The sequence below is a fragment of the Perca fluviatilis genome, chromosome 13 (assembly GCF_010015445.1).
Source record: "Perca fluviatilis chromosome 13, GENO_Pfluv_1.0, whole genome shotgun sequence".
Taxonomy (NCBI): Eukaryota; Metazoa; Chordata; class Actinopteri; order Perciformes; family Percidae; genus Perca; species Perca fluviatilis.
This window is the reverse complement of record NC_053124.1, coordinates 2,278,923-2,299,702: the sequence shown is the minus strand read 5'-3', so window position 1 is coordinate 2,299,702 and position 20,780 is coordinate 2,278,923. Positions and strand designations below refer to the sequence as shown.

At 40.9% G+C, this 20,780-nt stretch overlaps 1 protein-coding gene and 1 long non-coding RNA gene across 5 annotated transcripts; one reads left to right on the top strand and one right to left on the bottom strand.

Annotated features, from left to right (window-relative positions):
* Positions 1-559: 559 nt before the first annotated feature.
* Positions 560-17,589, bottom strand: LOC120570829. 4 transcript variants are annotated; one of them, XM_039819398.1, is made up of 12 exons: positions 17,393-17,589; positions 16,523-16,749; positions 14,423-14,792; positions 6,794-7,020; positions 6,113-6,358; positions 5,746-6,000; positions 5,404-5,652; positions 5,035-5,292; positions 2,481-2,777; positions 2,122-2,391; positions 1,344-1,424; positions 560-1,203 (listed from the first exon to the last, which is right to left on the bottom strand). In XM_039819398.1, the coding sequence occupies exons 6-12, from the start codon at positions 5,874-5,876 to the stop codon at positions 1,137-1,139; spliced, it is 1,353 nt and encodes a 450-aa protein (XP_039675332.1). In that variant the 5' UTR covers positions 5,877-6,000; positions 6,113-6,358; positions 6,794-7,020; positions 14,423-14,792; positions 16,523-16,749; positions 17,393-17,589; the 3' UTR covers positions 560-1,136. The 4 variants fall into 4 exon arrangements, with proteins under 4 accessions (XP_039675332.1, XP_039675334.1, XP_039675333.1 ...); XM_039819400.1 differs by lacking the exons at positions 14,423-14,792; positions 16,523-16,749; positions 17,393-17,589 and adding exons at positions 7,131-7,211; positions 8,335-8,367; XM_039819399.1 differs by lacking the exons at positions 14,423-14,792; positions 16,523-16,749; positions 17,393-17,589 and adding an exon at positions 9,451-9,471.
* On the top strand, positions 9,674-14,919 carry LOC120570830. The gene is made up of 3 exons (XR_005641143.1): positions 9,674-9,724; positions 14,489-14,655; positions 14,806-14,919. It is a non-coding gene; the product is annotated as an uncharacterized LOC120570830 (long non-coding RNA).
* Positions 17,590-20,780: the final 3,191 nt, after the last annotated feature.

Below are 20,780 nucleotides of genomic sequence, written 5' to 3'. Positions count from 1 at the left end.
GTTAGTTATAGCAGAGCCCGTCTACGGAGAGCCTGTCCACTCCCTATTCAGCCCCATTGTACCGAATTTGGTTGCAGTTCCACCAGAGTTCCACTGGGGGTGATCGCAGGCGAGTGCAAAATGAATGGGACTCTATAGAGCTAGACGGCTAAACCTGTCTCTTTCGCCTTATTGTCTTAGAGAAATCTCAGATTTGATTGTAGTTTTTGCAAGTTCAACATGGGTTATAGGTCGAAAGTTGAATGAACGAGTACTTATGTCCTTTGGATTTCTTACAGATTGAGTCTAGCATTCTGCTAATGAATGCTGATTGGTCAGTGAAGGTCTGATTACGACCGGAGATCCCGCTTGACGGCATCCGAAGTGGAACCAGAATGTCAGAGTCTCTGGCTTGTCGTAAAGCAGCATCTCTGGCCGTACGATGTGTATGACGTCATTGAACATATAGAACCAGAGTGGAACTGCAGCCAGTTAAGAAGCTGGAAGTTTCCAGAGAGTGGAAGTTCTCCCCTTATTAGACATTCTCTGATAATACTCATATTCACAGTCAAACACAGTATTAGTACCGGCAATACAGTCATATTTTCATTTAATAAGTAAACAATATTAAAAACAGTTTTAAAAAACAGGAGCATAAAAATACAAAGTTTAGAAGAAGGCTTTCTGAAAAAGAAATGTGTTTATGCCCTCCCTGAAGGAGTCAGTGTTTTGCTGAGCCCTCAGGTGGTCTGGGAGGAACTCCACAGAAGAGGAGCGGCCGAGCAGAAGAAGGCCTTTGTTTGTTGGTCCCATCAGGAGGTGTGTGGTGTGAGTTGTTCTCTGAGGTAGGGAGGGGCGTTTCCATGGATGGGTGAGCAGCGTGATTTTGTACTTGATCCTGAACGAGACAGGAAGCCAGTGGAGAGAGCGAAGGATGGGTGTGATGTGGTCGTATTTTCGTACCTTAGATCCTAGCGGCGCTGTTCTGGATGTAGTGAAGTTCTCGAAGGCTCTAGCTAGAAGTCCTGAGGAGGAGGCAAAGGTGTGGACGGTGTTTTTCTGCATCTGACAGACAGAGTGTGAGACTGGGTTTGGCAATGTTCCTGAGGTGGTAGAAGGAGACCTTACACAGGACCACCGCCACACTGACGACTGCTTCACCAGATCTCAAACCGCTTGTCTTCCTTAAAGGAGGTTCTGTCCACAATGTTGTTCCCGAAGAGTCTAGAAAAACACACAATCACAAACAGAGAGAGCAGACGTTATTCACACAGAATAATATGTGGAGCGGTTCATTTAACTGATCTGAAGTTATTAATTTTGTCTTAATTTAATGAATGGGACACTAATTAAAGAATGCTCACCGCACGGTGTCAGTGGAGGTGTTGATGGACAGCCGGAGTAACATGTCAGTTGAAGCATCAGTGATGTTATTGTGACTCAGACTGTAACATGCACACAAACACAAACGGTGACACAGAGCTACATTTATTACTGTATATTATGCTGCTGACGGACATTTTCCACTTTGAACAAATCACCAAAGCCCATATCTCTTGATAATCAGAATAGATTGTGTTGTGCCAACAGAATTATTATGAGTTCTCTGTTTTTATAGCTCATCTTCAGCCAGACTGATGCTTTCTGAAGGAATTTACAGTAAAATAAATGAAATCTACTCACTTTAGATACAGACAGGAGAAAATAAGTACAGTATGTTTGTTGTACTGCAGCTTTCTGTAGACAGCTCTGACTATACAGACATTCTTCTAAAATAAGTTTGTCTACATCATTTACACACTGACGGGAACTTCACTCCCTCCTGAAATGTAAATGCAACATCATCTGCCCTGGAAAGCACATTAGGGGGAATCTATAATAAATGTATGGTGCTCTAAGATATATATAGCTTAATTAATTTATGTCATTTATTTATGATTATTTTCTCCAGAAAGCCGTCTTGCTGTCGTCTCGGCTCATTAAACTAAGCAGCTGGCTTTGCTGGCTCTTTTTGAACCTCTCACAGACTTTACCTGTTGCTGTAATATATATTTTATAAATTAACACCTCCACCTCGGTTGGAGCTGACTGCATTATAAACACTGTTGCACACATGAACACATCAGTCATAGTTTGACTCACTCCAAGACTTGTACTTTGTGCAGATGTGCGCTGAGTGTGAGCAGCAGCTGGTCAGTGAGTCCACAGTTACTCAGGTCCAGCTCTGTCAGCTCTTCACTGAAGTCCAGCATTAGGGCCAGAGCTTCACAGGCCCTATGATCCAGTGTGCTGTGACTGAGGTCAAGCTGTCCATCCAGGGCTGTATGGAGGGACACTGCCCGTCTCACTGACTCCCTCTCACTGTTCACAGGAACCAGGGAGACCAGCCGGAGGAGGACAGCTTTACTGGCTCTGAGCAGGAGAAACAGAGCAGTGTTAGGATGCAGAAACATGAACAAAAAATTCTCCTCTTCTTTCAGACCTTCTGGGATCTTTCCCACCTGAGACGGACTCTGTGCAAGACAGGAAACAGCAGGTCCAGGCCGCTGTCCTCCAGCTCACAGTCCTGCAGGATGAGCTGTGTGTCTCTGCTGCTGTGAGTCAGGATGGTGGAGACGGCCCTGCAGTCCTCATCAGTCAGACTGAGAGAGTCACTCTGAGGGTCCAGCTCCACACTGGAGCAGCAGGACAGATCCAGCCGGTGCTGCACAGTCCTGAGCAGGCCGGCTGCTGCCCCCTGCTGGGCCTCAGAGGCAGCGCAGCAGTGGACCAACCTCAGCAGCTGATTCCTGTCAACACTGAGAGGAAATTATCCACAAATTAAACAAATCACAGAACCATAGATAGTTTCATTGATCAGATACTAGAATGATCTGCAGCTTCACATTTATTAGAAACAAAAGACAAATTAAAGGATAATTATGTTTCTTTACAACTTATTATCCTAGTTTTGTCCTTCTGTCAGTAGAAATAACATAAAGCCTATCATGTTAATAGAAAAGAGCTTCGATTGACCAAGAAACAGATCAGATTGGTTGGAAACAAACCTCCAGGTTAGACAAACTAATTACAGAGAAAACAAAAGTAAACGGTAAAATGATGTCACTACCCGATGTGAGTCGAGTGCAGATGTGAGTTGCGAATGCTCAGATTTAAACGGTTTACGGCATAACGCCAAGGGATCCGGATCCGGCAAACGTTTTAGCTATCTATGATTGTTTGATTGCTAAAGTTAGCTCAAAACGCCATTCAAGTGACACCTTTTGTTGTGTTTGATTGCTAACTTGTAGTGAACCAACTTCTTTATGTAAGTCAATTTTTTATGTATTGACATTACAGAATTCTCTCGTTAGCAGGTTCCTGTAGGCTACTTCAGCCTCTAGCGAGGATCACAAACACAGTAGTAGTTTTCTCACAAATAATAACCTGGCAAACATTCTATCTGTATAACTTGAACAAGCCTCACTAGTCGTCCTTTGCGAAGCTCCAACACCTGTCGCAAAGTGACGCCAGCGCAACTCCCATCTGCACTCGACTCACATCGGGTAGTCACAATGACCCAAACTGTCAGGTGGAAACATCCTTCACAGTTTTAAGAAACACTTCCTGCTTCAACTCTGTCCCACTGATTGGAGTTGTGCATGCACAGTTTTCCTGTGCAGGGAGAGCTTATCAGACATTTCAAGGCTCACATTCAGTGTGTGCTTTAAATAATCTGTTGGTTTGTTTCCAGCTGTGTGATTGCTTGTGTTGCTTGACCCGTCAGACTTCTTTTCAGCCCCGAGCTCACAGATCTCAGCTGTTAACTTGGTGAGTTAAATGTGAATTTTACTAATAAAATGATGGAACAAAACTACTACTAAAGACAATAATAAACCCAAATTATCTTATAACGAATGATCTTGTAATGTCTTGTATAAAGTGCTGCAGCTATCGATTATTTTAGTAATCGAGTATTCTACCGATTATTTCATCAATTAATCGAGTAATCGGATAAGAAAAATACTTTGCTTTACAGTAAACAGCAATAGTAAATATACAAAAGAGAGGTTTTCTTTTTTTGAAAAAGCAACCTTTTTTATTGCCTAAATTGCATACAATAACAGGGATAGATGCTAATATTTTTAAGCACAGGCCGCATGGGCCACCAAGCCCCTTTATTCTGTTGGCTAAAGTACATTTTTGGTGGCCCAAATGTAAATCTTTTTGGCCCCCTTGCCCTTCTTGCCTCTGGCTCTTTGCACTGGATATGCAAAAGAGCTGTTCACTAAGCCCAGGGAAATGTGACGGTACAAAGCTTACAGCAGGGCTATTCAACTACACTGTTCAGGGGGACAGATTTTAAAAAGGCTAATGCTGAGTGAGGAGATGGAATGAAGAATGCTGACATCACCGGCATGGTCCGGTGACGTCCTTCATGTGCATATTAAGTAGCCATGAGGTTAATGCTCCAGCGGGGAGGGGCTGGTTTGTCTCCGGAAGCAGCTAAGTTTACAGAACTTTGTCAAAATTTTCAAAATTAGTAGCAAACTAATAAACAGTTAGCAGTATGTTTGCAGCTTAAAACGATCCCAAACTTTTTGTAGTTTTCTTTTGACTGTCTCTTCTTTTAACCCCCTCACTATTTTCGCCATCTTCCTTCATTTTGTAATCTGTAGTCAGTCTTGTGTCCAGTGTCAGCCCGTTGTGCGCTAGTAATAATCCTCGTGTGGAAACGCAGCGAGCCATACAACGTCAGTTACATTGATTAAACGAAGTTTCGAGACAAAGAATTTTGCATCGAGGATTTTTAGTAATCAAATTATTCGAGTTACTTGAAGAATCGTTTCAGCCCTACTTGTATATATTTTCTATTGGTGTAAGAGCCATTTTGGTTTACATTGTGGTTTGTGTTTGTTTGGAACCTTCGACCGCTTGGAGCAGCAGTTCTCAAGAGATAACTGGACTCAGGTGTTGATGATGTGGAGAAGCAACAGTTGTTTTGAACGTGCGGCAAAGGAATGTTATGTTTTTGTTTGTCTGTGAGCGGTAAATAGACGAGCACTAATGTCTGACCTGAGATGAGAGACTTTGTCCAGCATAAAGAGGATGGACTTTATTTCCCCTGCTGGTATAAAGGTCCACGTAAGGTTCAGTTTAACTCGGTCACTGTGTCTGAGGGTGAAGAGCAGAGCAGCAAAGTCCTCCAAGTCCATCTCTCTGCAGGTCAGGTTGATGACATCATCCAATGACCTCAGTAAACTGGCTATAATGGGACTGGCTCGAGCTTTATAGATCTCTCTGATGGCGGTCAACACAAAGCTGGGACTGGGTCTGAAAGCATAAAGTGTATACACCAGGACACTTTATTTAGTGAAAACAAGCCACAACAACACATGGACATGATTAAATATGATAAAACCTAAAAAACAACAACTTGCTGACCTTTTGAACACAACCCTGTCCAGAAAGGGAAGCAGACGCGAGACGCTCTCCTGTAAGAAGCGGCTCTTCCTCATGTTCACAGTGATGGTGTGAGCTGAGGACTGCAGCAGCAGATAGTGAAGGAGCTCCCAGTTCAGAGAGCAGGACGTCAGCTCTCCACCAACCTTCCTCAAGAAGGAACAGGTCAAGGCCTCATCCTGGATTTCATGGAGGAGGGAGAGTAGCGGCTGCAAAACCTTCTCACTCAGTCTGCAGATTAAAATGTTAGAAAAGTAGATTATTAATACATTTGGCCTTTTTATTTATCAGTGTGTGTTTATGAGGCTCAGGAAAGATGTGTACTTGATTGTTAGAGGACCATCATGAAGCAGCAGAGGAATGAGACCCTGAGCAGGAACACAGACCTCCGTCAGGTCTAACCGTCTGACTGTCCAGTATCTCAGCAGGGAAGCCAAACTACTGACAACCTTCATCAGCACTCTCTCTGATGGTTGGGCTGTCTGAGAGGAGAGAGAAAGCTCCACGATAGTCAGCCGACAGGCCACTGTCCCTCTTCTGAACCATCAACACATAAACAAGGCCATGTCAATGGAAAGCCTGAAAACAAAAGAGAGGAAGTTTAAAAAAAAAAAAGTTCACCACTAACTGAACATTAAAACTGGAGAAGATGGTTAGAAGAATAAAAAACAGTAATAATATGAAAACGTACTTCAGACTGTGAAGTTGTGTTGTATGTCTAAAGAGGAGGGAGGCTCCTCTGACAGACATCTTTCTTGGTGTGAGGATGAGATTTACGTCAGAGCCACAAAGTCTGACAACTGTCCCCACAGACAACTCTCCTGTTAACGGCAGGCTGAAGCCCAGCAGCTGCAGCACAGAGGCCAACTGCTGGGCCTCCTCTCTGGATCTGACCGAGATCAGTGAACACACACTCTGGAAGAACTCGGGATCACAGCTGAAACACAACAACAAGCAGGAAGTGTGAACACAGCAAAGAAAAAAAATACATAACAAACCATGTTATGGACAATGACTTCCTACAGGATGAATTAAATACACAGTACCTGAGCTGTGAGATATATTTTCATTTGTGTTTGATGTTTTATTTCCTGTATAAGAAAGTATTAGCAGGACTGTGTTGTTGTCTCAGAGCTACATTGTTCTTATTATTATTCATATCATCTCATTATTGTCATAAAGACAGAAGACTGTGATACTAAATAATTATTGAACTGAGAAATTGAATTCATCTGTTTCTACATTATGTTCATTTGTAAATGGCCGTCAATTAACATTTAAAACCCAGGTGATTATTAAGATGGATTTTAATAAACCTCTTCTTAAAGAAGCAACATATTATTATTAAATATACAGTATATGTCTGACTTACCTGAGCTGTGAGATATAAGGCAGACACTGTAGGAAACTCCTCACTTCACTCTCTTCATCTGAGCAGCCTCTCAGCTCCACCAGTTTCTTCTCTGATTGGAGTTTCAGCACTTCCAGGAGGATGGAGCTCTTTCTCTCTGAGAGCTTTATGATCCAGACTGCAGCAGCTGACTGGAAAACTGACTGTAATGATGGAAGGAGACTCAGACCTGTTTTAGTCTCACAGTCCTTCAGGTGGGAGAACAGATCCAGCAGGAAATCACTCTGATATCCATCATCATCATCATCATCATCATCATCATCATCATCATCTTTTAAAGGGAATGTTTGATATCTACACTGATAATAACAGCTCCAGTGTCTTCTCTCCTGTTTGCTGTTCTCTCTCTGCTGCTGCACAGAACAGATTCCCAAACAACCTGAGGGGTATTGCACAAAACCAGGATAAGGGATTAAGCCGGGATATTCAGGTTATCCTGGATGAATTTAGCTTTGACTTGGTTGCACAAAAGCAGGTTGAATTAAACCCAGCCAAGTAACCATGGCGATTTATTCTTTGCAGCTAGCCTGCTCCAGAGCAGGCTAACAGCCAGGCTAAGATTAATCCTGGAGTCTGATGTGTTAAATCAGCTGACGCTCTGATCCGAAATAAACGTGTTTAACAGTTATTCCGTTGTCTTCTGAATGTGTTCTGCTTCATTTTATTAACATGCATTACTTGTCACTATTGCTGTCACGAGTTTGATTTAAATCCTACGATTGCAGTTGTTTAAATGACGATACGGAGGAAATGGGCTTTTCCTCCGCTGCTGTCCCCGTGAAATGTGCCCCCGCCCGTGCAACGCGGGAGGCAGGGGGATCCCCACACCGTGCAGCGGACTCTAAAAGCGGACTTTTAGCATCAATAACGACGACAATGGCACCTGATCAAATGTCCTTTTTTACCAAATGGGAGTGAGAATGTGTTGGAATGCCACAAAGCTTCTTAATCATTTTATTTTGGGGCTGTCACTTGTCATCTTGGAGCTTGGGAGTGAGAAAAAAAAACATGAATAATAACAGGCTACATTGTTTTACAGATATGCTTACAGTGTGTATTGAAGTCACTTCTTTTTCTAGTTTTTGTCCAGTCATGCTTGTTCTGTATGAACATTAATTGTAGAAAGATATTTAGAATTAGACATAGCTTATGGAGATTTGTGCATATGGTTGTAAAACATTCTCGCATTATGAATAAGCTTTGAAATTAAGCCTAGTCCTTATAAATTTCCCAGGAACAAGATTATTATTATTTTTTTTATTTATATAGTGCTTTACAGGCTAATCAAATACACTTTACACTAAAACCAGCACATTTAGCGCATAAAAACAGATACAGCAATAAAACCAACACATAAAACAAGCATATTAAAGCAATTAAAACGTGGAGTGACTAAGATTTTTTTTAACTCCATACGTATTCAGTCGGTCCGCTATTGTCTGTCGGGCTTTTTTTCGTTTGATAACAGCCGTATTTCCCTTTTTGCATATTATATTTTTCACCTCCTCGTAAATTTCCATTAGAAGCTGCTGCTGCACTCGTCTTCTCCATTTCTGCATCAGTAAATCTGTGATCGATACCGTGGTCTATTTAAGAAATCCGTGAACGTGCACTTATCCCAGCTATGTACACCTGGCCTGACATAGCTTCACCTTCTCATCCTGGCTCGGCAAACGTGCAACCGATTGAGCCGCGATGAGTGGATCACACAAGTCAAGCTGCGCTTTTTCATTTATCCTGGATTTCTTTATTCTACTTTTGTGCAATAGGCCCCTGATTCCTTCAGAATGATCTGACCACAGAGGAACACTGAAATAATAAAAGGAAATATTTTGTGATGATATGATCTCAGCTGCATGAATACAACAACACACTACTGATGGACTCCATATTGAACATGTCTGTCCTGTATAAAATGATTAATCTAATTCAACTTTAAACTTCCTGTTGTCCTCGGGTCAAATTTGACCCGTTTTTAAAGTTTCTATATCAGAAATTTGGGTTTCTTTCAACCAAACTGCCCCAAAATAACGTGGATAAAATAAATAAAATAACACTCTTCACAAGTCAAATTAAGGATCACATCTCTACTTTCATTGAATTGTGGGTGTTTTATTAAGTTTATAACATTATCTATGTCTGTGATTATCCATTACCTTTGTTTCTCTGATCTTAACTGTTAGTCAAAATCATTTATCATTTCTGCTTTTTTATAACACAAAAATGAGATAATTTCATATAAATGAAGTTTATTGACCATGAATTCCAAAAATTATTGTTCAATTAGTGTTAAAGCGTAACTCTCGCCAAAATGCAACCTAGGGTCTTTTTGTGAATGGACCCGAGTCAAACCTTTGTTTAAAAGCATATTTAGGACGGAATCGCCACTTTAAGATTTACCGTATTTTTGTTTTTCGGTCAAATGGCCTTTTGAATGGGAGAGTTAGGGGCACTTTTATGATAGCATCAAAATCACTATTTTTAAAACTCTAAGAAGGCTCGACACAACATGAGACTTTGCTCCAAGTATCACCAGGGGCTCTACACATGAACTCAGCATTGAGAACATTGTTTGTGTACCAAGAGTTTACTAAAAAGAAAGCTTTTGAACAACTCACCATAGCTGTTGTTGTTTCCGGCCGCAGCCATTTTATCAGTCAAAAACAATCGATTTCTGAATGCAACCTAACAGGGAGGAGAGTAAAGATGGAAAGCTCCTAAAGCTTAGTTTCATATAAATGCACGGATTATTTCTTGTTTTGTCCTTATTGAAAAACAATATTGACCTTGTAGTTGAAAAAGGAGCCTCTTATGGAGTCTGTTCATTCGCATTCGGATATCGACTGGTTTTGACTGCCGAGGTGGTAGCAGCCGGAAACAACAAGAGCTACGGTGAGTAGTTCAAAACCTTTCTTTTTAGTAAACTGTGTACACAACCAATGTTGTCAACGCTTTCGTTAAGGTATAGAGCTCCTGGTTCTAGTATATCTATTGGTCACTGGTGTAGTTAAGGTGTAGAGCCCCTGGTTATAGTATATCTATTGGTCACTGGTGTAGTTAAGGTGTAGAGCCCCTGGTTATAGTATATCTATTGGTCACTGGTGTAGTTAAGGTGTAGAGCCCCTGGTTATAGTATATCTATTGGTCACCGGTGTAGTTAAGGTGTAGAGCCCCTGGTTATAGTATATCTATTGGTCACTGGTGTAGTTAAGGTGTAGAGCCCCTGGTGATAGTATATCTATTGGTCACTGGTGTAGTTAAGGTGTAGAGCCCCTGGTTATAGTATATATCTATTGGTCACTGGTGTAGTTAAGGTGTAGAGCCCCTGGTTATAGTATATATCTATTGGTCACCGGTGTAGTTAAGGTGTAGAGCCCCTGGTGATAGTATATCTATTGGTCACTGGTGTAGTTAAGGTGTAGAGCCCCTGGTGATAGTATATCTATTGGTCACCGGTGTAGTTAAGGTGTAGAGCCCCTGGTTATAGTATATCTATTGGTCACTGGTGTAGTTAAGGTGTAAGACCCCTGGTTATAGTATATACTATTGGTCACTGGTGTAGTTAAGGTGTAGAGCCCCTGGTTATAGTATATTGGTCACTGGTGTAGTTAAGGTGTAGAGCCCTGGTGATAGTATATCTATTGGTCACTGGTGTAGTTAAGGTGTAGAGCCCCTGGTTATAGTATATCTATTGGTCACCGGTGGTTAAGGTGTAGTAAAAGGGGGGGGGGCCCTGGTTATAGTATATCTATTGGTCACTGGTGTAGTAGTGTAGAGGCCCTGGTTATAGTATATCTATTGGTCATTGGTGTTAAGTAGTGTAGAGCCCCTGGTTATAGTATATCTATTGGTCACTGGTGTAGTTAAGGTGTAGAGCCCCGGTTATAGTATATTATTGTTCACTGGTGTAGTTAATATAACCTGGGTATATCTTTTGGGTTAGTGTAGAGCCCTGGTTATAGTATATCTATTGGTCATGGTTTAGTTAGATTATAAGCTCTTGTTATAGTATATCTATTGGTCACGGTGTAGTTAAGGTTTAGAGCCCTGGTTATAGTATATCTATTGGTCACTGGTGTAGTTAAGGTGTAGAGCCCTGGTTATAGTATATCTATTGGTCACTGGTGTAGTTAAGGTGTAGAGCCCCTGGTTATAGTATATCTATTGGTCACCGGTGTAGTTAAGGTGTAGAGCCCCTGGTTATAGTATATCTATTGGTCACTGGTGTAGTTAAGGTGTAGAGCCCCTGGTTATAGTATATCTATTGGTCACTGGTGTAGTTAAGGTGTAGAGCCCCTGGTTATAGTATATTGGTCACTGGTGTAGTTAAGGTGTAGAGCCCCTGGTGATAGTATATCTATTGGTCACTGGTGTAGTTAAGGTGTAGAGCCCCTGGTTATAGTATATCTATTGGTCACCGGTGTAGTTAAGGTGTAGAGCCCCTGGTTATAGTATATCTATTGGTCACTGGTGTAGTTAAGGTGTAGAGCCCCTGGTTATAGTATATCTATTGGTCATTGGTGTAGTTAAGGTGTAGAGCCCCTGGTTATAGTATATCTATTGGTCACTGGTGTAGTTAAGGTGTAGAGCCCTGGTTATAGTATATTGGTCACTGGTGTAGTTAAGGTGTAGAGCCCCTGGTTATAGTATATCTATTGGTCACTGGTGTAGTTAAGGTGTAGAGCCCCTGGTTATAGTATATTGGTCACTGGTGTAGTTAAGGTGTAGAGCCCTGGTTATAGTATATCTATTGGTCACTGGTGTAGTTAAGGTGTAGAGCCCCTGGTTATAGTATATCTATTGGTCACTGGTGTAGTTAAGGTGTAGAGCCCCTGGTTATAGTATATTGGTCACTGGTGTAGTTAAGGTGTAGAGCCCCTGGTTATAGTATATCTATTGGTCACCGGTGTAGTTAAGGTGTAGAGCCCCTGGTGATAGTATATCTATTGGTCACCGGTGTAGTTAAGGTGTAGAGCCCCTGGTTATAGTATATCTATTGGTCACCGGTGTAGTTAAGGTGTAGAGCCCCTGGTTATAGTATATCTATTGGTCACCGTTGTAGTTAAGGTGTAGAGCCCTGGTTATAGTATATCTATTGGTCACTGGTGTAGTTAAGGTGTAGAGCCCTGGTTATAGTATATCTATTGGTCCCGGTGTAGTTAAGGTGTAGAGCCCCTGGTTATAGTATATCTATTGGTCACCGTTGTATTTAAGGTGTAGAGCCCTGGTTATAGTATATCTATTGGTCACCGGTGTAGTTAAGGTGTAAGCCCCTGGTTATAGTATATCTATTGGTCACCGGTGTAGTTAAGGTGTAGAGCCCCTGGTTATAGTATATCTATTGGTCACCGGTGTAGTTAAGGTGTAGAGCCCCTGGTTATAGTATATCTATTGGTCACTGGTGTAGTTAAGGTGTAGAGCCCCTGGTTATAGTATATCTATTGGTCACCGGTGTAGTTAAGGTGTAGAGCCCCTGGTTATAGTATATCTATTGGTCACCGGTGTAGTTAAGGTAGTAGGCCCCCTGGTTATAGTATATCTATTGGTCACCGTTAGTATTAAGGTGTAGAGCCCCTGGTTATAGTATATCTATTGGTCACCGGTGTAGTTAAGGTGTAGAGCCCCTGGTTATAGTATATCTATTGGTCACTGGTGTAGTTAAGGTGTAGAGCCCCTGGTTATAGTATATCTATTGGTCACCGGTGTAGTTAAGGTGTAGAGCCCCTGGTGATAGTATATCTATTGGTCACCGGTGTAGTTAAGGTGTAGAGCCCCTGGTTATAGTATATCTATTGGTCACCGGTGTAGTTAAGGTGTAGAGCCCCTGGTTATAGTATATCTATTGGTCACCGGTGTAGTTAAGGTGTAGAGCCCCTGGTGATAGTATATATATTGGTCACCGGTGTAGTTAAGGTGTAGAGCTCCTGGTTATAGTATATCTATTGGTCACCGGTGTAGTTAAGGTGTAGAGCCCCTGGTTATAGTATATCTATTGGTCACTGGTGTAGTTAAGGTGTAGAGCTCCTGGTGATGGTATATCTATTGGTCACTGGTGTAGTTAAGGTGTAGAGCCCCTGGTGATAGTATATATATTGGTCACTGGTGTAGTTAAGGTGTAGAGCTCCTGGTTATAGTATATCTATTGGTCACTGGTGTAGTTAAGGTGTAGAGCCCCTGGTGATGGTATATCTATTGGTCACTGGTGTAGTTAAGGTGTAGAGCCCCTGGTGATAGTATATATATTGGTCACTGGTGTAGTTAAGGTGTAGAGCCCCTGGTGATAGTATATATATTGGTCACTGGTGTAGTTAAGGTGTAGAGCTCCTGGTTATAGTATATCTATTGGTCACCGGTGTAGTTTAGGTGTAGAGCCCCTGGTGATACTTGGAGCAAAGTCTCATGTTGTGTCGAGCCTTCTTAGTGGTTTAAAAATAGCTATTTTGATATTTTGATCATAAAAGTGCCCCTGGCTCTCCCATTCAAAAGGCCATTTGACCGAAAAACAAAAATACGGTAAATCTTAAAAGTGGCGATTCCGTCCTAAATATGCTTTTAACGAAGGTTTGACTCGGGTACATTCACAAAAAGACCCTAGGTTGCATTTTGGCGAGAGTTACGCTTTAATACGTTGGTTCTAGTGGTGAATATACTGGTGGTAATGGGGGAAAAAAGTGCCAAAAAATGTTGTAAAAAGTTAAAACCAGTGTCTAAAAACAAAAGTGTTAATTTTGACCCTGGAGGACAACACAAAGGTTACACACATCTTTCATCAGAGCAGAACATCATTTTAGGACTTTTACTGACTCACAACACAAACACTGATCCTGGGTCTGAAATCTCTGCTGATTGGTTTCCTCGTGGTTTTGTTCACTTTATGGAATTTGACTTTGTGTATGAGTTTTAAATGTTAAATATATTTCCACTATATAAATATACACAGTGGAACAACAACACCTAGAGTCCATATCAGGTACAATAGTTACAGAAAATCCCATGATGCAATGCTTCTCTTTGCTCCTGAGATGACAGCCGTGTAAATAACAGTTGTTGTTCACCACATGTGTCTCTGGTGACTCTAAATGAGGATTCCTAGATGTCTGAAATCTTAATGTGCTGCTCTCTCAACAGCTGGAACAAGTTTCATCACAGTCACTAAAGTTCACTCAGGCTTCAGCTCAAAAGGAAGACACATGTAGAATCTATTTACATTTTCTTTGGTTGAAAGAGATGCTACTTATTTTATCGCTACAAAAATATTTAGTTTTTAGGTTTCTATTTGTTATTTTTAAGATGCAAAGATTTTTTATTTCCTTATAAGAAAGTATTAGCAGGACTGTGTTGTTGTCTCAGAGCTATATTGTTCTTATTATTATTCATATCATCTCATTATTCTCATAAAGACAGAAGACTGTGATACTAAATAATTATTGAACTGAGAAATTGAATTCATCTGTTTCTACATTATGTTCATTTGTAAATGGCCGTCAATTAACATTTAAAACCCAGGTGATTATTAAGATGGATTTTAATAAACCTCTTCTTAAAGAAGCAACATATTATTATTAAATATACAGTATATGTCTGACTTACCTGAGCTGTGAGATATAAGGCAGACACTGTAGAAAACTCCTCACTTCACTCTCTTCATCTGAGCAGCCTCTCAGCTCCACCAGTTTCTTCTCTGATTGGAGTTTCAGCACTTCCAGGAGGATGGAGCTCTTTCTCTCTGAGAGCTTTATGATCCAGACTGCAGCAGCTGACTGGAAAACTGACTGTAATGATGGAAGGAGACTCAGACCTGTTTTAGTCTCACAGTCCTTCAGGTGGGAGAACAGATGCAGCAGGAAATCACTCTGATATCCATTAAAATCCCAGTCTTTTAAAAGGAATGTTTGATATCTGCACACTGATAATAACAGCTCCAGTGTCTTCTCTCCTGTCTGCTGTTCTCTCTCTGCTGCTGCACAGAACAGATTCCCAAAGAACCTGATTCCTTCAGAACGATCTGACCACAGAGGAACACTGAAATAATAAAAGGAAACATTTTGTGATGATTTGATCTCAGCTGCATAAATACAACAACACACTACTGATGGACTCCATATTCGTAAATAACCTGATTGCTTCTGAACGATCTGACCGCTGAGAAACACTGAAATAATAAATTGTTGTTATCATTATTCATATCATCTCATTATTCTTATTAAGACAGAAGACTGTGATACTAAATAATTACTGAACTGATAAATTTAATTCATCTGTTTCTACATTAACGTCAATTAACATTTAAAACCCAGGTGATTATAAAAGATAGATTTTAACAAACCTCTTCTTAAAGAAGCAACATATTATTATTAAAGGTCCCATGGCATGAACATTTCACTTTATGAGTTTTTTTAACATTAATGTGAGTTCCCCCAGCCTGCCTATGGTCCCCCAGTGGCTAGAAATGGTGATAGGTGTAAACCGAGCCCTGGGTATCCTGCTCTGCCTTTGAGAAAATGAAAGCTCAGATGGACCAATCAGGAATCTTCTCCTTATGAGGTCAAAAGGAGCAAGGTTACCTCCCCTTTCTCTGCTTTGCCCACCCAGAGAATTTGGCCCGCCCATGAGAGAGAGACATCATGGCTTTCAAACGAGCGAAGCATGGCAGTTGGTCAAGGCCACACCCCCACCCTCCACCTTGACCCCCCCCTCCTCAATAGCATTTAAAGCTACAGACACAGAAATGGCACATCCTAAGGAAAGCTCATTGTGGGACTGGCTCTAGTGGCTGTAATTCTGCACCAAGGCTGAATTTCGAGAAAGAGACTTCAGATACAGTATTAGGGGACCACTAAGGTCTATATAAAAGAGACTTCAGATACAGTATTAGGGGACCACTAAGGTCTATATAAAAGAGACTTCAGATACAGTATTAGGGGACCACTAAGGTCTATATAAAAGAGACTTCAGATACAGTATTAGGGGACCACTAAGGTCTATATAAAAGAGACTTCAGATACAGTATTAGGGGACCACTAAGGCCTATATAAAAGAGACTTCAGATACAGTATTAGGGGACCACTAAGGCCTATATAAAAGAGACTTCAGATACAGTATTAGGGGACCACTAATGCCTATATAAAAGAGACTTCAGATACAGTATTAGGGGACCACTAAGGTCTATATAAAAGAGACTTCAGATACAGTATTAGGGGACCACTAAGGTCTATATAAAAGAGACTTCAGATACAGTATTAGGGGACCACTAAGGCCTATATAAAAGAGACTTCAGATACAGTATTAGGGGACCACTAAGGTCTATATAAAAGAGACTTCAGATACAGTATTAGGGGACCACTAAGGTCTATATAAAAGAGACTTCAGATTCAGTTTTAGGGGACCACCAAGGTCTATATAGAAGAGACTTCAGATACAGTATTAGGGGACCACTAAGGTCTATATAAAAGAGACGTCAGATACAGTATTAGGGGACCACTGAGGCCTATATAAAAGAGACTTCAGATACAGTATTAGGGGACCACTAAGGTCTATATAAAAGAGACTTCAGATACAGTATTAGGGGACCACTAAGGCCTATATAAAAGAGACTTCAGATACAGTATTAGGGGACCACTAAGGCCTATATAAAAGCATCCAACAAGCAGAATGTCATGGGACCTTTAATATACAGTATGTCTGACTTACCTGAGCTGTGAGATATAAGGCAGACACTGTAGGAAACTCCTCACTTCACTCTCTTCATCTGACCAGCCTCTCAGCTCCACCAGTTTCTTCTCTGATTGGAGTTTCAGCACTTCCAGGAGGATGGAGCTCTTTCTCTCTGAGAGCTTTATGATCCAGACTGCAGCAGCTGACTGGAAAACTGACTGTAATGATGGAAGGAGACTCAGACCTGTTTTAGTCTCACAGTCCTTCAGGTGGGAGAACAGATGCAGCAGGAAATCACTCTGATATCCATTAAAATCCCAGTCTTTTAAAAGGAATGTTTGATATCTGCACACTGATAATAACAGCTCAAGTGTCTTCTCTCCTGTCTGCTGTTCTCTCTCTGCTGCTGCACAGAACAGATTCCCAAAGAACCTGATTCCTTCAGAACGATCTGACCACAGAGGAACACTGAAATAATAAAAGGAAACATTTTGTGATGATATGATCTCAGCTGCATGAATACAACAACACACTACTGATGGACTCCATATTGAACATGACTGTCCTGTAAAAAATTATTAATCTAATTCAACTTTAAACTTCCTGTTGTCCTCGGGTCAAATTTGACCCGTTTTTAAAGTTTCTATATCAGAAATTTGGGTTTCGAAATAATAAATTGTTGTTATTATTATTCATATCTCATTATTCTCATAAAGACAGAAGACTGTGATACTAAATAATTATTGAACTGAGAAATTGAATTCATCTGTTTCTACATTATGTTCATTTGTAAATGGCCGTCAATTCACATTTAAAACCCAGGTGATTATTAAGATGGATTTTAAAAAACCTCTTCTTAAAGAAGCAACATATTATTATTAAATATACAGTATATGTCTGACTTACCTGAGCTGTGAGATATAAGGCAGACACTGTAGAAAACTCCTCACTTCACTCTCTTCATCTGAGCAGCCTCTCAGCTCCACTTGGTGTTTCTTCTCTGATTGGAGTTTCAGCACTTCCAGGAGGATGGAGCTCTTTCTCTCTGAGAGCTTTATGATCCAGACTGCAGCAGCTGACTGGAAAACAGGCCTGAGTTTTGGAATGACAACCGAAAATCCTTCACTCTTGACATGTTGATAAAAATCAAGAAGGATGTTATGTAGGTCCGTGCTAACAGAAAACAATGAGATGATATTCACTACATTGTGAAAGCCTTCTCCTTCGTGAATTGCAGCTTTCAGACATAAATCCAGTAACAGCTGCTTTTCTTCTCTCTCCAGTGTCCCGTGGCTTTGCTCCTGGTTCTGTGATCCTGGACCTCTGTAGGTCTTCCTGAAGCTGCATGATAACAAACAGTGAATGTACTGTACACGTTAGATTTAAACCTATATAGTTGTAAACAAATACATTGTTGACATTGTGCTGATGTCAGATATGATGTACAATTGCAATATATATATCATTCTTCGTCTTCAGCAGGATTTGAGAAAGAGTGTATAATAGAAAGTGAAAACATCTGGGTTTCAAACAAGAGATCAAAGTTCAGATTCATAAGACACATGAGTCTGATTCCGAAAAGTTCAATTATTAACTTTATTATTAGTTTATAATTCCTGACAATTCACTGTACTACACCTCCTACACCTGATTACTGCAAAGCCATGCAAAATCTGCTAGCTTCCAACTCACAACAAACTTCTGACACAACAAAGTCATTAAATTTAACTTATCTGTTTGGAGTATAGGAACAAGTGAATGGTCAGTGCTTTCGCCTTTGCAACAAAAACCAATGTTATGGGCTCGCTTTGAATTTGTCTGCCTCTTGGTCGGTGTCACTGCTGGGGAAGACCAGCGCAGGTCGCCTCTCTGGTTTGCAACAGCTCGACGTAATGTACTAAGCCAACAATGTGAGCACAGTAACCAGGTTCCCTGTTTAATCCCAATAAAGATGAAAATGCTCATTAGCCAACTGTTATATTCTTACAACGTTGCATGTTAACGTAGCCTAAGATATCTCAGTCTCAATCTTCCACTAGCTAGTTAGCATTAACGTCAGCGGTTAGCTATGCTACTCCTGTTATCAAACACTAAAGTTGGGGACAGAGCCAGGCTAATATCATTCACAACACATTACTGCATTTGTGCACAAACAATGCTGGCTTTGAATGTCGTTGTGGACAATCTTGATGTATGTCAGATGAGGTTTTTCCCTTTTGCACTGTGATCTGTATATTCTCGCCTCCAGTTTAAGCTTGTCACCTTCTGAATGTATTTTAAAGTTTTGAATATACCCCTACATAGCATAATTAAGTCCCTTTTGATTGCTTCTGGATGAAATTTCATTATTTTTTGCCCAAAACGTCTCCAAAGCCTGCTTTGATATTCTGTCAGCTGTCATTTTCCATATGTTTTTCTAATCAAGTCTGGTTTGTTTGTCCGAGTTTGTCATGGTAAGGGTGGGGGCGGGGCTTAGCGACAGGTCAGTTGCTTGAAGGGGATCCACTGGAGCCACAGCCCTTGTGGGTTAGAATATAAAGTGAGGTTTTTAGAGTTCATGAGCTGACCTTGTCGTATCCACTTCTCTGGGTTATGAGAGGCCATTAGGTTTTTAAAGTGATAAGACATTATAAAGGGAGTATGGGATATTGGCACCCAGGGAATGATTGGGAACTGAGAAAAGGTCTCCTCTGACCGGAGGAGGCGAAGATGAAAATGGTGCAGTGTTTTGCAAGCGCGAAATGTGTAGCACAAGAGTATGGAAATGGCCTTGCTCTCAAAACTCCTTAAGTCTGCAATAGATTAAGAACATACAGGTATTCAAATCCCAAACAATAACAGCTTGTCTCTTTTGACCTGAGAATGGGAGAAGCCGAGGTAACGTTTTCATACATTGTGCTACATATTGTTAGCCGGCTAGAGCCAGAAGATCTGGACGGTATCCAGACTGATGACAGCACTACCAGAAGATGGGACAGAAATGGATAAATAGACAGTATTTTAACTTAGCAGCATCAGATGCTGGGGAAATCTTTGTCTATTTGCTAGGTGAAAGATAGACCTGTATTGAAGTATCTGATCCGTGTACACATAATTGTAGATTGCAATATCATCAAGCTTGTTATAACTTTAACTGAACAAATCCTGAGTTTTATTTCTCTGATCTACCAGTAAACGAACACTATTCAGGGTGTAGTGACCATAGAATTGGAGTCAGACCCAATGCCTCCCCTGAGCCCACTTACCTCCCGTCCGTAGTTTGGCTCTCCACTACAGAGGGAGAAAGTTTTCCTGCTGCCCCTGGTTAATCTCTCCTCCTACTGTTCTTGCACCAGCAGCCCCCCTACCATCAGTGCTAACTGTTTGTGCTGGCATCCCCCTACACATCCTTGCTAGATGCCCCACACCCTGGCATCGAAGACAAATGGGTCTTCCTGCGCCGTCATACCTGGGCTCCTGTCTCATGGCATATGGCATGTACCTGAAGCTGTGCTACCTCTTTGGAGAGCTCTTTTATAGAGCCTCCATTTTCTCATCCTGTCTCCTCATAGCCTCCTTCAGCTCCAGTAATATGGGGTCTGGCCGAGCCTCAGCATCCACAGCCGAACACTCTGCTGCTGCCTCACACGTATATGTAGTTCTCCCCCTAACATCGTCTTCCGTCAACAGAATAGCCTCCACATATAATTTCTTCATGCTAATGTTGGAATCCTGTCACAGCAGCTTTTTGAGCTTTCAGGGCTCAACTCATTTGGTCATTTTCATCATCTGTTTTTTTTTCCTTTTCTGCATGAATTTACAGTTCAGTAAATACTGTCAAGAGTCAGAGGTTTCCTGCAAGAAATCAACCATTTCCTGATCACCAGCTGACATATTGCTGTAAGAAAAAAATATAACCAGATTGTTCTTTAAGTTAACTATAAATGTGCTCTTCCTGTCTTTTTGGATCATCAGCCCATCATCTTCACTGCTCATCTGAACCATGACCGAACCTGAACTGCCTGTAGTTTTCCACTAAAAATGGAGAGGAGATATTTGTAGTTTTGTAAAGTAAGCATGAGTAGTTCTGCAGTGAATCAATTGATGAATTAAGTTAATCTATGCTTAATTTTAAAGGTTTATGTCTACAGCAACAATTCATTTTAGATTAGGAAGAAGGTATTAAAGTTGGTGAAAAATCACATTTTCAAAAATAGATTGCAAACATTAAAAGGGGATGTTTTGAACTAAGCATGCTATTATTTTTGGTAAAATAAATTCCTGTTTTAAATATCTTCCATCATGAAACGTAGGC

What these genes read in the sequence shown, in the direction of transcription:
- LOC120570829 (XM_039819398.1), bottom strand. Translation starts at nt 5,876, where the DNA reads ATGAAGGTTGTCAGTAGTTTGGCTTCCCTGCTGAGATACTGGACAGTC. An exon ending in GACAGGGTTGTGTTCAAAAG is followed by an intron (nt 5,293 to 5,403) that starts GTCAGCAAGTTG and finishes TTATGCTTTCAG; the next exon opens with ACCCAGTCCCAGCTTTGTGT. An exon ending in TTGCACAGAGTCCGTCTCAG is followed by an intron (nt 2,392 to 2,480) that starts GTGGGAAAGATC and finishes TCTCCTGCTCAG; the next exon opens with AGCCAGTAAAGCTGTCCTCC.